Below are 12478 nucleotides of genomic sequence, written 5' to 3' on the forward strand. Positions count from 1 at the left end.
CTCAGGAATTCTGGAAGTTTAAGTCCACAGGTTGTAAAAGAGCCACAATTGCCTACCCCTGGTTACGGTAGGCTGGCACCGCGCGGGTGGGAGGCGAGGGGCGGGCAACCCAGCAATTTAACAAAGGGTTCGGCTGAACCCCCTAGAAACCCCAGAATCCCACCACTGTGTAGGCCCCTCTTGATCTTGAGGCCCTAGGCTGAAGCCTAGTTAGCCTATAGGAAAATCCGGCCCTGAGCAGGGCCCATGCACTTGCCTTAAAACGGGATTCCCTAACCCCTCCCACCTCAAATTTAGATGGCTCCAATCCTGTTAGCCTTCTATAAGATCCTGAAAACCTGACTTTTCCCTTAGACTTTCAACCAAGGTATTAGATGAGTCCCTTATATAAGGATGGCTAATGGGTTTTCCCCCAGTTTAAGTATCATAAGTCTTGGTTGCGTCATATTAGTTATGTGTGTTTACTATGAGTTTTTGTTATTGTTGTAGGTAGCTATATTATTGCTCTTTTGTATTGTTGGCATATTTTCATGTATTGTTAGTTGCTCTGAATCAGTGTGACATGGACAACAATATGCTGATTAGAAATGAAATAGAAGTACTATGTTTCATATTTTCTGATATTAACAGGAATTCAACTGAGTGGAAAAGCCTGAAGCCATATTGGGATATTTTGAAAAGTTGCTAGAGAAACATTTCATTATTCATCGAGCATCTTGATTCAATAGATCCATTTATAGTTGCAAATTGAGATCAAAAGAGCTTGTGTATATTTGAACTGTATTTCTGTCATAATTATCAATATTATAAGGCACCAAGTTACAAATTCATTATAATTCATTACACAGTACATAATGAAGACATCAACATGTTTTATCTTTCATTAAAAAGATAGTAATAGTGTCAATGAGCAAAACAATCTATCTTGGGATGGAAGCAAAATTTTAAGTATTTAATTTTGAAGCATCCTTCTCAAATGTGGCGTCTTCCAAATGCACTATAATACAGTTTCTATCAACCCCCCTACCCAACTAAGTATGGGAGAATTTTCTAGAACTTTATTAAAATGCACATTTATAATAAGGGTAATACAAAAGTTCACTGGTTTGGAACTGTTTTATTAATTTGACCTGCTTTTCAGAATCTTCTCTGTCTTCAATGTATTTTTTGCATAATGCCATTGTTCTTCAGATGCTTGGTTGCTTTTCTCTCCATTGTCAACCTTCTGATATTTCAGATCAAGGGCCTTTTTCATTATAGTAGAAAATATGGATTTTCTAAGTAGTTTTATGCTGTTTCAGTTAACCAACTTCAGAAGAATATTGTAGGTAGAAAACTGATGGAGACTTCTGAATATGACGTCTAACATTGATTAAGAGCCCTGAGGTTCAAATCCATCTTTAGCCATTGAAGCTAAATGCCTTGGGTCAATTTCTCCCAGCTCAATCTTCCTCAGACTTGTTAGATGTAGGATGGGAGGGCAGGGGTCACTGTGTAAGAACTACTATAAGCACTGCTCAGAGATACAGGAAGAAAATGTGGGCATAAATCTAACAATGAACAAATAGTCTACTTCACATGGTGGAGGATAAAATCAGTTGGAAGTAAGAGTAGGATGAGTTGAACACCTTAAAAAAAAATTTTTTATGCCATAAGTATAGTATGATAGAAAGTACATAGGTTTGCTTCCTCTTTGTAGAGCAAAAAGTTGTTTCTCACTAAGGATAGACAACTTTGCTGCATGCCTTTAGAATAGAATAGAATAGAATAGAATAGAATCGAATAGAATAGAATCGAATAGAATAGAATCGAATAGAATAGAATCGAATAGAATTCTTTATTGGCCAAGTGTAATTGGACACACAAGGAATTTGTCTTGGTGTCTATGCTCTCAGTGTACATAAAAGATACATTCCTCAAGAATCATAAGGTACAACACTTAATGATAGTCATAGGCAGTAGCGGGTTTCAAAACCCGTCACTACTGGTTTGCTCAGGGGCGTGGGCGCGCTTGCATGTGCGATGCTTCTGTGCATGCACAGAAGCATCCAGCGTGGGTGAATAGAGCCTGGGCAAACCGGTAGCAACACACTACTGGTCATAGGGTGCAAATAAGCAATCAAATCATATTAGGAAACAGTCAATATAAATCTTAAGGATACCAGCAACAAGGTTACAGTCATAACTGGGAGGAGATGGGTGATAGGAACAATGAGAAGATTAATAGTAGTGCAGACTTTCTTCACAAGCCTCCGGGATTTCCTCAGAAATAACTCTATTCTACTCAATCTGACTTTCCACCGTGATTATGAAGATCACTGCACCCCTGAGGAATAAACACGAATATCCACTAGAGACCCGAGTGCCTAAATTTGCTCCATGGCAGGTTACCCGATTTACCATCAAGTGGACCTACCCACCCACCCCCGCACACATACACACACACCGAAAATAAATGCATACACTTTCTGCTGACGGAAGTACATTATCTTATTGTTCTCAAAAGATCAGAGAGGTTTACTGAGCGAAGCTGTTACGGCTCCTTTCCACCTCCTCCTCCAGACGCGTTTTGTCCCTCAAATTCAGGCGCCAGTCAAGCCAGCCATTGGTTTGGTTTGGTTTGGTTTTTAAGCGCAAGCCCGCCCCATTTATAAGCGCTTAATCAGATGTTTGGGGGACTCATAAAGGGCTTTTTTAAAAAAAAGAAAGAAAAGAAAAGCCGTAGTTGCAGGGAGTTTTAGCAAAGCGCGGGACCATCCCAATCACCCCAGCCGCTTTCTCTGGCGTCCTCAACGCGCGAGCGCTTTTCTCAGCTGAGGCGCGTGGGCCTCGGCGTGGTTTGTGGAGCGATTGCTGCCGCGCAAGCAGCACCGAGATAACCCAGGGGTGAAGGCCGGGGAATGGCATGGAGGCCCCGGCTTTTCCCTGGGTGAAAGACAGCGGCCCTACAGAGAGTCTGCCGGCTGCAGGACGACGGCCTGCAGGTGAGTGGGCAGGACTGCTGAAAAGTGGGAAGTCCGAGTAGATGCGGTAATGCCCGGTTGCTGCAGCTATTGCCACAAAATAATGCATAGATGAAACCCAGCGCCTTTGAAATGTCCCCAAGACTATCCTACTTCCAGAATAACTTAAGTGGAATTTGTTGTCTTCCAGCGTACTTTTAAGTGGAAAAATAGTTCCTCTGGTCAGTCAGAAGGCAAAAAGTCAGGACACTCCCCCCCCCCCCCCCTTTAAATCATATTATCCTGCGGGGCTTGAGGTGATGAAAAAGCATTCTGGCCTAAAAACGTTTTCTCTTCCTGGCTAATTGTAATTCTGCCAGTATAACTAGGCCATTGACTGACGCTGTCCTGACTGGTTTAATGTGGGGACAGGATAGGGAATTGCTTGGGCTTGTTTCAACCAGTATCACTTTCCTCAACATGGAGCCTTGCAATGTTGGAGGTGAAAACTTGGAATTGAGTGTTTGCCCCCCTGTCATGTTATATTTGCGGAAGGTTGTGTGAGGTGAAGTGAGAGCCCCCCAACACTCCTGGTTGGCGCAACTCTTCCTCTGTAGAGGAACTGGTAGTCCTCGACTTAATGATCCCTGTTGAGCCCCAAATTTATGTTGCTAAGTGAGAAATTTGTTAAGGGAGTTTTGCCCCATTTTATGACCTTTCTTGCCCCAGTTGTTAAGTGGATCACTGCACTTGTTAAACTAGCAACATGGTTGTTAAGGGAATCTGGCTTCCCCATGGACTTTGCTTGTCAGAAGGTCCCAAAAGGGGATCATGCGACCCTGGGATACAGCAACTGTCATAAATATGAACCACTTGTCAAGTATCCGAATGTAAATCATGTGACCATGGGGTTGCTGCAACATTCATAAATGTGAAAAACAGTTATAACTCACTTTTTTCAGTGCCATTGTAACTGAATGATCACTAAATGAATGTAAGTCGAGAACTACCTGTTTGACAGCCAGGCTATTTCTGAAGAGATTGCTAGCTTTGTTTTTTTAACATTTGGCAATATGTTAGGAAGTGCATCAAGCTTATGGCTCCAAAAAATATGATTTCAAGGATGGTGACATCCAATTGATCAGACAGATAAACAATAAAATTAATCAACTGAAAAAATGTCACAATTAATTGGTGGAACATTTATAGATGCACTGTAATATTTAATTCATGCTTATAAAAAGATAAACAAAAGTTTAAACAAGGCATTCTCCCTTTTCTTAGCCAGAAGAATGGTGTTTCTCCAAAGACCAAAATATACAAAATTATCTCTTGTTGCTCTTGAATGCAAGACACCTTTTCCTATTAGCCTGAATGATGTTCTCATCCTGGGATAGAAGTATGATCTTTGGAGCTTTTCCCTTTATTAAAAACCTACCTGGATTGAGTGTTATCTCTGAAATTTTCATAATTAAAAAGCACCTACTAGAAACTTGATATAGATAAAAGTATAATAGCTAGTCGTCAGGTAATACAAATGACTTTTAGTTTATAAATAAGTTCACATTTATGCTAACATTTTTATATTTATTTGTGTTTGGAAATCAAACTTGGATGTAGGAACCATATTTTCATCCTTGTAAGATTATGATGAAATAGATTCCCTGTGCTCATATTAAATTTACCAGCTGCTTTATCATTGAAGTTCAGAGTTACTGTTCACTAAATCTAGATTCTCTTAAATGTTCTCATGAGACAGCACTGAAGAGGCTTATTTTTGTAACAAGGAAATGAGATTGGGAGGTGAGGTTAATGGGTTGAAAGTTCAAGAAGATATAGTATAGCAACTTGACACATTTTAAGTACACTATCATGAAGCTTATCAATTAAAACTTTAAAATTATTTGCTGAATTGTAATCTTTTTTGGTACCTTCTGGATAATGTTAACTTCTAGTGATGGCCTAAACAAGTTCCTGCAATTTTCTTGGAAAGATTTCAGAAGTGGTTTGCCATTCCCTCCTTTCTAGGGCTGGGAGAGAGTGACTGACCCAAGGTCACCCAGCTGCCTTTGTGCTTGAGGCAGGACTAGAATTCACAGTCTTCCAGTTTCTAGCTTGATGCCTTAATCACTGCATCAACATGGCTCTAAATTGTAATTTCTGAGGGAAAAAAATATATATCTGCATGTTCTATCTACCCTGTCTTTTCTGCTGTATCCCTACCAGTGCCTTAAACTACTATGATTTCTCTTGAAACCAGAACACTGGTTTTTTAAAAAAATAAACAGCATAAGTTAATTAATTATGTAAGTTTTTCTTCTCTTGCCAAAGAAAGCACAATTCCTGTACTGATTACTTTGGCTGTGGAGCCCTAATGAGTGGGAGTGATTTTTCCCTTGCCATAGTTATGTCAGCAACTTACAGCATTCTTTTGAAAGAGAGAAAAATATAGCAAGGCTACAATTCTTCATGGATAGGGAAATCACATGTACCAAAGATTAGTACTAATTTTATACCATCCACTATTCATTATCTCCCTCCTGTACATGTAGAGGGAGAATACACAGACGTTATCTTCCATATTAGGTATTCAAGAACAAATGACATTTATTTCACACTGCAGACAATTTCTGTCAAGTGAGATCCTGAATTTTGCTGACCGAACTTTAAGCATCTAGAATCATTTGGTGTCCAGCTATGAATCAGTTATAATTTTTCACTGATGGTAGGTTTTTCTTTATTGATATATTCTTTGCTTCCTGTTATAACTGAAAGTTAATTCATTTTTTCAGAATATACTTATTCTTAAAGTTCTTGCTCTCTCAACAGCTTAACATGATTAATATAGAAGACCACAACTATTTTCCAGTCCCCAGAGTTTACATAGGAGCAAAATTACATCGTTATGTTTTCAGAGACTCAAGCCACCAATTTCACCTTTTGACAAATCCAAAATTCCCCATGCAAAATTGGAACCTGGCCCTCCTACTTAACTTTTGGTATATGGCCCTTCTTTGCCACATAAAGTCTGATGCAGCCCTTAAGCTAATAAAAGTTGGTCATCATCTATCGTAGCATGTAGCATAAGCCTATTTTCCCACGAAGAAAACCAGAAGGGAAAGGAAATATATGTTTTTAGCCACAATTACTCATATCACTCTTTCTTTGCATGTAATTCTAATCAGGAACATTACCAATATTTGCCAATCTAGAATAAAGGACAGTTATGTTTCAAGTATTAGTGTCATAAGTATGCTTTATTTTTCTGTCAAGATTATATTTCAGTTGTGCAAAACATTATATTTCCCCAGTTCCAGCAGTGGATTTTTAACTATCTCTACAGTCTGTATACATCATTGTATATAATATGCTTGAGTACTGTGTCATGAATGCTGATTTCCCCTTCCCCTCATTGCCTTTTGTGACACTTAGTAACTTATGTATTTAATAACATATAGACTGTGCCTTTGTGTCATTCTACTAATTCACCACTGACATTGTGGTGTACTCACTGAACCTTAAGAAAAGAGGGGCCATTCTTTTTCCTCCCACTCCCCTCCATCTTTCCACACAGACATACAACTCATAGGAATTTATCATTATTTTCTTTTATTAGGTTTCTTAAATTTTATGTGCCTTCTTTATCTTGTATACATTTAGATCTACAGCAAATGTACTGCATTTTCATGAGACTAATTGGGTCCCTCATTCCTCCACTTTACATAAAAATTAGATATTGGTTATCTTTCAAGAGAGATGAAGGCTAATCATCCAGATAAGCAGAAGGGTAAGATTTGAAAAACCATTTGAAAGCTGCCCTTTGAAGTCCTTTCCTCTTGAGTTTAAGATTATAAGATTATAAGGTAAACTCAATACAACAATTCTTGGCTGAAATGGCATTAGGTTACCTACCATGCGGCAATTCTTAGATGCTGGCATGTGCAGAAGTAGCTTCAACTATATTGAAGCATTAAATGAAAAGTGGCATCTATTTTAATTTTTTAAATTAAAATTAACCTTAGCTGAAATAAAATAGTAAGCTCAACTAGTCATTTCTATGCAGCTGTGGCATACATGGATTAATGGTTCTTAAACTGGTGGTGATTTGGGCATATTCTAAAGATAAGAGTGTGGTGGCTCAGTAGTTAGAATGCAATACTGCAGGATACTTCTGTTGACTGTTGGCTGCCAGCAGTTCATCAGTTCAATTCTCCCTAGCTCAAGGTTGACTCAGCCTTCCATCTTCCTGGGTAACCCATTTGGGTAAAATGAAGACCCAGATTGCTGGGGGCAATATGCTGACTCTGTAAACCATTTAGGGCTGTACAGCACTGTGAAGCAGTATCTAAGACTTAAGTGCTAAATGCTATTGCTATAACGGAACAGTTTGTAATTGCTTGTTTATTAATCCAAGATCCAGTTTGGGACTGCCATGGACAGTCCCAAACTGTTGTGTAAAACAACAGTGTCTGGCTTTTTTGGGGAGGCATGGCAACAATATTGGAGTCTGGGAAAAGGGGTGAACAATAAGAACCATTAACATAGATGGTGTCATTGTTTTATTTTTTGGGGGGGTGGGGTATGTAGAACACAAGGAAGACCATAAAAGTTTTATATCTGGGAGCTTTCGAAACATTTTGCTAAAGTGGCCCATAAGTAAAACTTCCTAATTTAATCTAAATATTCTCCTTAGACCATGCTATTTTTAGTGATCTTATTCGTTTAGTGCTTTTGTACAAAAATAATGTATTGTATTAATGTCTTGTAAGAAATCTCACTAATTTCAGTGGTGCTTAATTGTCAGTTAAGTACAAATAGAATTGCAGGTTAAGAGTGCAACAGGATTTTGATGCACAGTCTTCCTTTTTTAATATATCTATCTCATTTTTCATCCTCTCATTGTTTGCATCTCTGTTGAAATCTATATTCCTCCCAGTCACTTGTTTTCCCCACATTCTCAAGTAGCTATCAAAATAGTAATATCTTCTACATTCTGGAAATTGCTACTGTATATGTCTAAGGTTTATAAAGATGCAAAAAGTGAAACAAGAAGAAGAAATAACAAATGAGGTCTCAAAAGAGAATATCAAAAAAGCACCATGTATTAGGAAGAACATTCATCTTTTTCAAAGACTTAACCATTGATGCAAACACATTTTAGTCCTTGTAGCTAAGAAGATACATCATTAATCTTTTTATTTTACTACTAAGAATTGTTATATATAGTCTCTTAAATCTGAGGAAAATGTTTAATTAATAAAATAACCCAAATTAGCAAAGCTAACGCCTATCTTTTGAGTTCAGAAGTTATTAAGAAAGATTTAAAAGGTTCAAGCTTCTATAGCCCAAGACAAATTTATTAATGTCCTAATTTAATACGTTAATGGATTATGCTTTAAATACTCTGCATTCGTATGTATGCAGATGTGGTAAATATAACTAATGTTGTATAATTTTTAAGATAGTATTTTTTCTTAATCTGTTGTTTCTGATACCCCGGATCAGTGTCTAACATTATACTCTAGTAAACAGGTCCCTTTTGTGCTGATTCTGACATGCAGAAAAATTGCTTAAATATTTGCACTGTGTACTCCAGGGCACAACCACATGTCTCCCTAATAGGGGTTAATAATTCTTTGCTAATCATTCTTGAATGAAATGTCCTCATTTGAACCTTCTTTTTATCAGCATCCTAGAGCTAAGTCTGTTAGCCTTTTCATTTATCCAATCCATAATTATTAATAATTGTATTATTATCTTCTCCCATCATAGGACTTGCTATATACACAGTGTACAATATTTTACTTGTAGAAGCTCAAGTTAGCCCAATTCCAGTTGACTATTTTCTGTTGCTGTGGGAACCACTCTCCCCTAAAGTCAAGGGAGAGGCTATTTTGGCAAGGATAGTAGGAACATTCAGACATCAGGCATTTGTCTGCATGATGCCTGAGTAGTACTTTGCCAAGTGCAGGTCAGACATTATATGGTTCTTTTCTCATGTGTGACTACTAGACACTTTTTTTAAAAATGCCAAAACATACCTGTATAAAATGGGGAAGCCACTTTGTAACACCTATCAACCATCCCTATCAGCAGTTCCTACAGACAACAAAAGAATATAACACAAACAGAAAAACAAAAACAAGAAAGATGAGCTTGTAAAAAATGAGCAAATAGGACAAGCAAAAATGATAGACAGTTGCGCAAAACAGACAAGTGAAAGCAAGAAAGGGCAAATGAATGAGAGTAAGTGATAAAAGGACATGAGTTAGCAATACAGCAGGCATGAGAACCGATGAATAAAAAAAGACAAGTGATGGAGAAAGATGAATGAATTGGAGAGAGTGTGCAAGTGATAAAATGAGCACTTGAGCAAGAAACAACTTGAAAGACACAAGCAAATAAGAGACAGATGAGTGTTAGACAGAAGAGTGAGAAGAATAATCCACAGATCATCCATGGGATATATAAGAATTTTTGGGCACAGCAGGATAGGTGGAAAGCTCCCATTCACACCCTGGATCAAGTACTAAACTAATGGCTAAACCCTAGACAATAGTCTAGCCATAAATCAGACCTTACCTCTTCTCCCAACCTACGTCTCATGTGAGGGAGAGTTATTGGCAGATGTCCTTATTTTCTGCATGAAATCCTCAAAACACTGCATATTAACTTGCCTCTCAGAAAACTGTTAGGCCAGCACCATCTACCTCCCAATTTACCAAAGCACAGGAGAAATAGTTGTTGAGGGAGATTTATACTGACTTACTAATATGCAGTCTCATGGCTGGAGGAAAGCCTGTTAAACTGGCGGTCTGTAGGTGCCCTTGTATTTCAAGATAGGATTAATAAATATGTTTGTAAATTTGGGGCTCGTTCTTTTTTGTGGTCCCTATAGGTAAGAGATAGGATTTCACAAAAAGTGTGGGCTGGTTTCAGAGTTGTAAGCACATTTTCTACTTTCGTGGTTTCAGAATTCTTTTTTTTTTTTTTTTTAATTTGATTTATATGCCGCCCTTCTCCGGAGACTCAGGGCGGCTTACAATGCGTTAAGCAATAGCCTTCATTCTTTTGTATATTTTATACAAAGTCAGCTTATTGCCCCCACAAACTGGGTCCTAATTTCACCTACCTTGGAAAGGATGGAAGGCTGAGTCAACCTTGAGCCTTGGAGAGATTCGAACCAGCAGAAAATTGTAGGCAGCTGTGTTAATAACAGGGTGCATTAAACCACTGTACTATCAAGGCTCTTCTTTTTTTTTTAAAATAAATGTTCATTTAATTATTTAAATTAAATATTTATTTTGAAACATATGAGTTCAGAGTGGTATTTCCATTGATCCACAGTTCAAATAACTGATATGATAGCTTTAATACAGTAAGGAAATAAGGTGCACAGTCAATTAAACTCTTTGTGTCGGTACGGTATTATCCCCTGATGTACAATGTTCCAATCCTTTAATATGAAGTGAAATACTTTGAGAGAGGAATTTTGAGTTTGTATAAAAAAAGGCAAAGAATATTCCAACTCTTCATCATGTTCTAGCTTGGCTAAAGTTCTAGAAAATTCATACAAATAGATAAATTATTTTTTTCCAGTGCTAATAGATGGCTATTTTTTCCCCTTTAGTTAACTGTACAAAATTGAAAAGCACTAAAAGCCTCTAAATTAATGGATTGCTATATTCTGGCCAACCTAGCAGTTTGAAAGCATGCAAATGCAAGTAGATTAATAGATACCACTTCGGTGGGAAGGTAACAGTGTTCCGTGTGCCTTAGTGTATAATCATGCTGGCCACATGACCATGGAAGTGTCTTAGAACATGCTGTCTCCCTCAGCTAAGAAACAGATAAGCACCGTCTCCTGGATTTGGCCTCCTGGACAGGGGAAATCTTTACCTTTTTTATAGGACACTATGGAAATTAGCATTGCTTGTAAAATTATTGGATTTACCCAAAAGGAAGACAATCCTGCATTTAAATCAACCCTTCAAAACAGAAGAGCAGATAGGGATAACAGTGATAAAACAAAACACAAATCCTATCTGATCTGGTGCCAAGCTTCTTTACTTTGTCTCATTTTCATAGAGTGAGTCCCTTTTTCATTAAGAGAGAATTAATATCTCTCTTTCAGACATATTATCTTCCTTTAAATAAAAGCCTAATTCAGGCAATTAATTCGTCTCTAGTACTCACTTTGTCTCTAGTATTCTATGAGTATGGTGGCTTGAAAATTTACTGTCTTGCATTAAACATCCTCCAGTACAAAGATAATTATTTTAGGAGTTAAATGACATCTTTTCAAGGAAATGTTGTAGTTTATTTGTTAAAAGCCAACATAACTCAAGCAATTATACAAAATATTATTTCAAGCAGTTGTTCATAAAGTACTTATTTTGTAATGTATAGTAGCTAATAAAGCTTTGTGTTTTGAAAATTATTCAGTAGTGGTTTGAATCTCATGTGAATACAGTACCTCCGCTGTAAATTAAAGCACTCAAATCTTTTTTCAGGCTTCTACTTGACCCTGAGAAGGGTTGGTACTCTTCTAATGAATAGAATCATTAAAGTAATCTATAATAGAGCTCTGAAAGCAAAGGAATCTGTTTTCAGACTTGGGGGAAAATGTAAATAAATGAGACATGCTGGGCTCACGTGAACACCCCTCCCCCAGAATTAAAGGTCTTTAGAAAGAAACATTAGCATCAGAGAATTGGGTGCTGGGTTGGATATGGAGGAACTCTCAGAAAAGGCAACTTTTGCTCATTGATTATGAATCGGGATTAGTGTCTGGACTTCATCTTTCAACTGAAATCTAAAGAGCAAGAATCTCGAATGACTATGGATTCAGCTGTTTCCACAACCACTGGCTGAATCAGTGGCTTCACATCATATAAAGCATAAAGATTCTCGTGTTAGGCTTGACAGTTCGGTGTTTTTAAAGTTCTCAATCTACTTACCCATCTGGAATTTCTTGGTTCAAGAACGAGCCAAGGTCAGCCCTGATTCACTTTTTTTTTTAATGTAAGGCTCATGCTGTGGGATGCACGTCAGGAATCTCCCTTATACGTGGCCTCGACTCAGCCATCTGAGAAATTTAGAAGAAAAAAAAGAGCCACTATGGGCAGTTGGTAAAAAGACAAAGTTATGAATACAAGATCAGCATTTGAAGAATTTGAATCTCCAGTGTTCGAAACAGAGTTGAATGTTAACCTTTAGAGTAATTCCTAGATTGGTCTTCAAATTAAGCCTCAAAGGAGCTTAACATAGAGGGAAGTTCTACCCCAAATTATTGATAAGACCATTTTATGTTCCAGCCACTGTGTAAAAGGATTAAGACATAGCTTCTGAATTTTAATTTAATAGAATGCATTTGTATACTTACAAATATATATAGACACTATCTAAAGTTTGACAAAACCAGGTCCTCGTATGTTAGCATAGTATGAGAGTCCTTAGATTCTTAGGAACTACAATTTATTTTTGACAACATGTCATTGCAATTTGTAAATATTTAATTTTACTTGTCTTGGATG

The 12478-nt window shown here is 37.5% G+C and overlaps 1 protein-coding gene across 1 annotated transcript in view; it reads left to right on the forward strand.

The window, feature by feature from the left end:
- Positions 1 to 2905: 2905 nt before the first annotated feature.
- Positions 2906 to 12478, forward strand: part of MEI4 (meiotic double-stranded break formation protein 4) — a 47245-nt gene continuing 37672 nt past the window's right edge. Inside the window, exon 1 of the mRNA XM_034431830.2 lies at positions 2906 to 2984. Within this exon, the coding sequence (XP_034287721.2) occupies positions 2906 to 2984 (79 nt within the window). The remainder of the gene's footprint in view (positions 2985 to 12478) is intronic.

This window comes from Pantherophis guttatus, chromosome 1 (assembly GCF_059756535.1).
Source record: "Pantherophis guttatus breed Tessera chromosome 1, ASM5975653v1, whole genome shotgun sequence".
NCBI classification, from domain to species: domain Eukaryota; kingdom Metazoa; phylum Chordata; class Lepidosauria; order Squamata; family Colubridae; genus Pantherophis; species Pantherophis guttatus.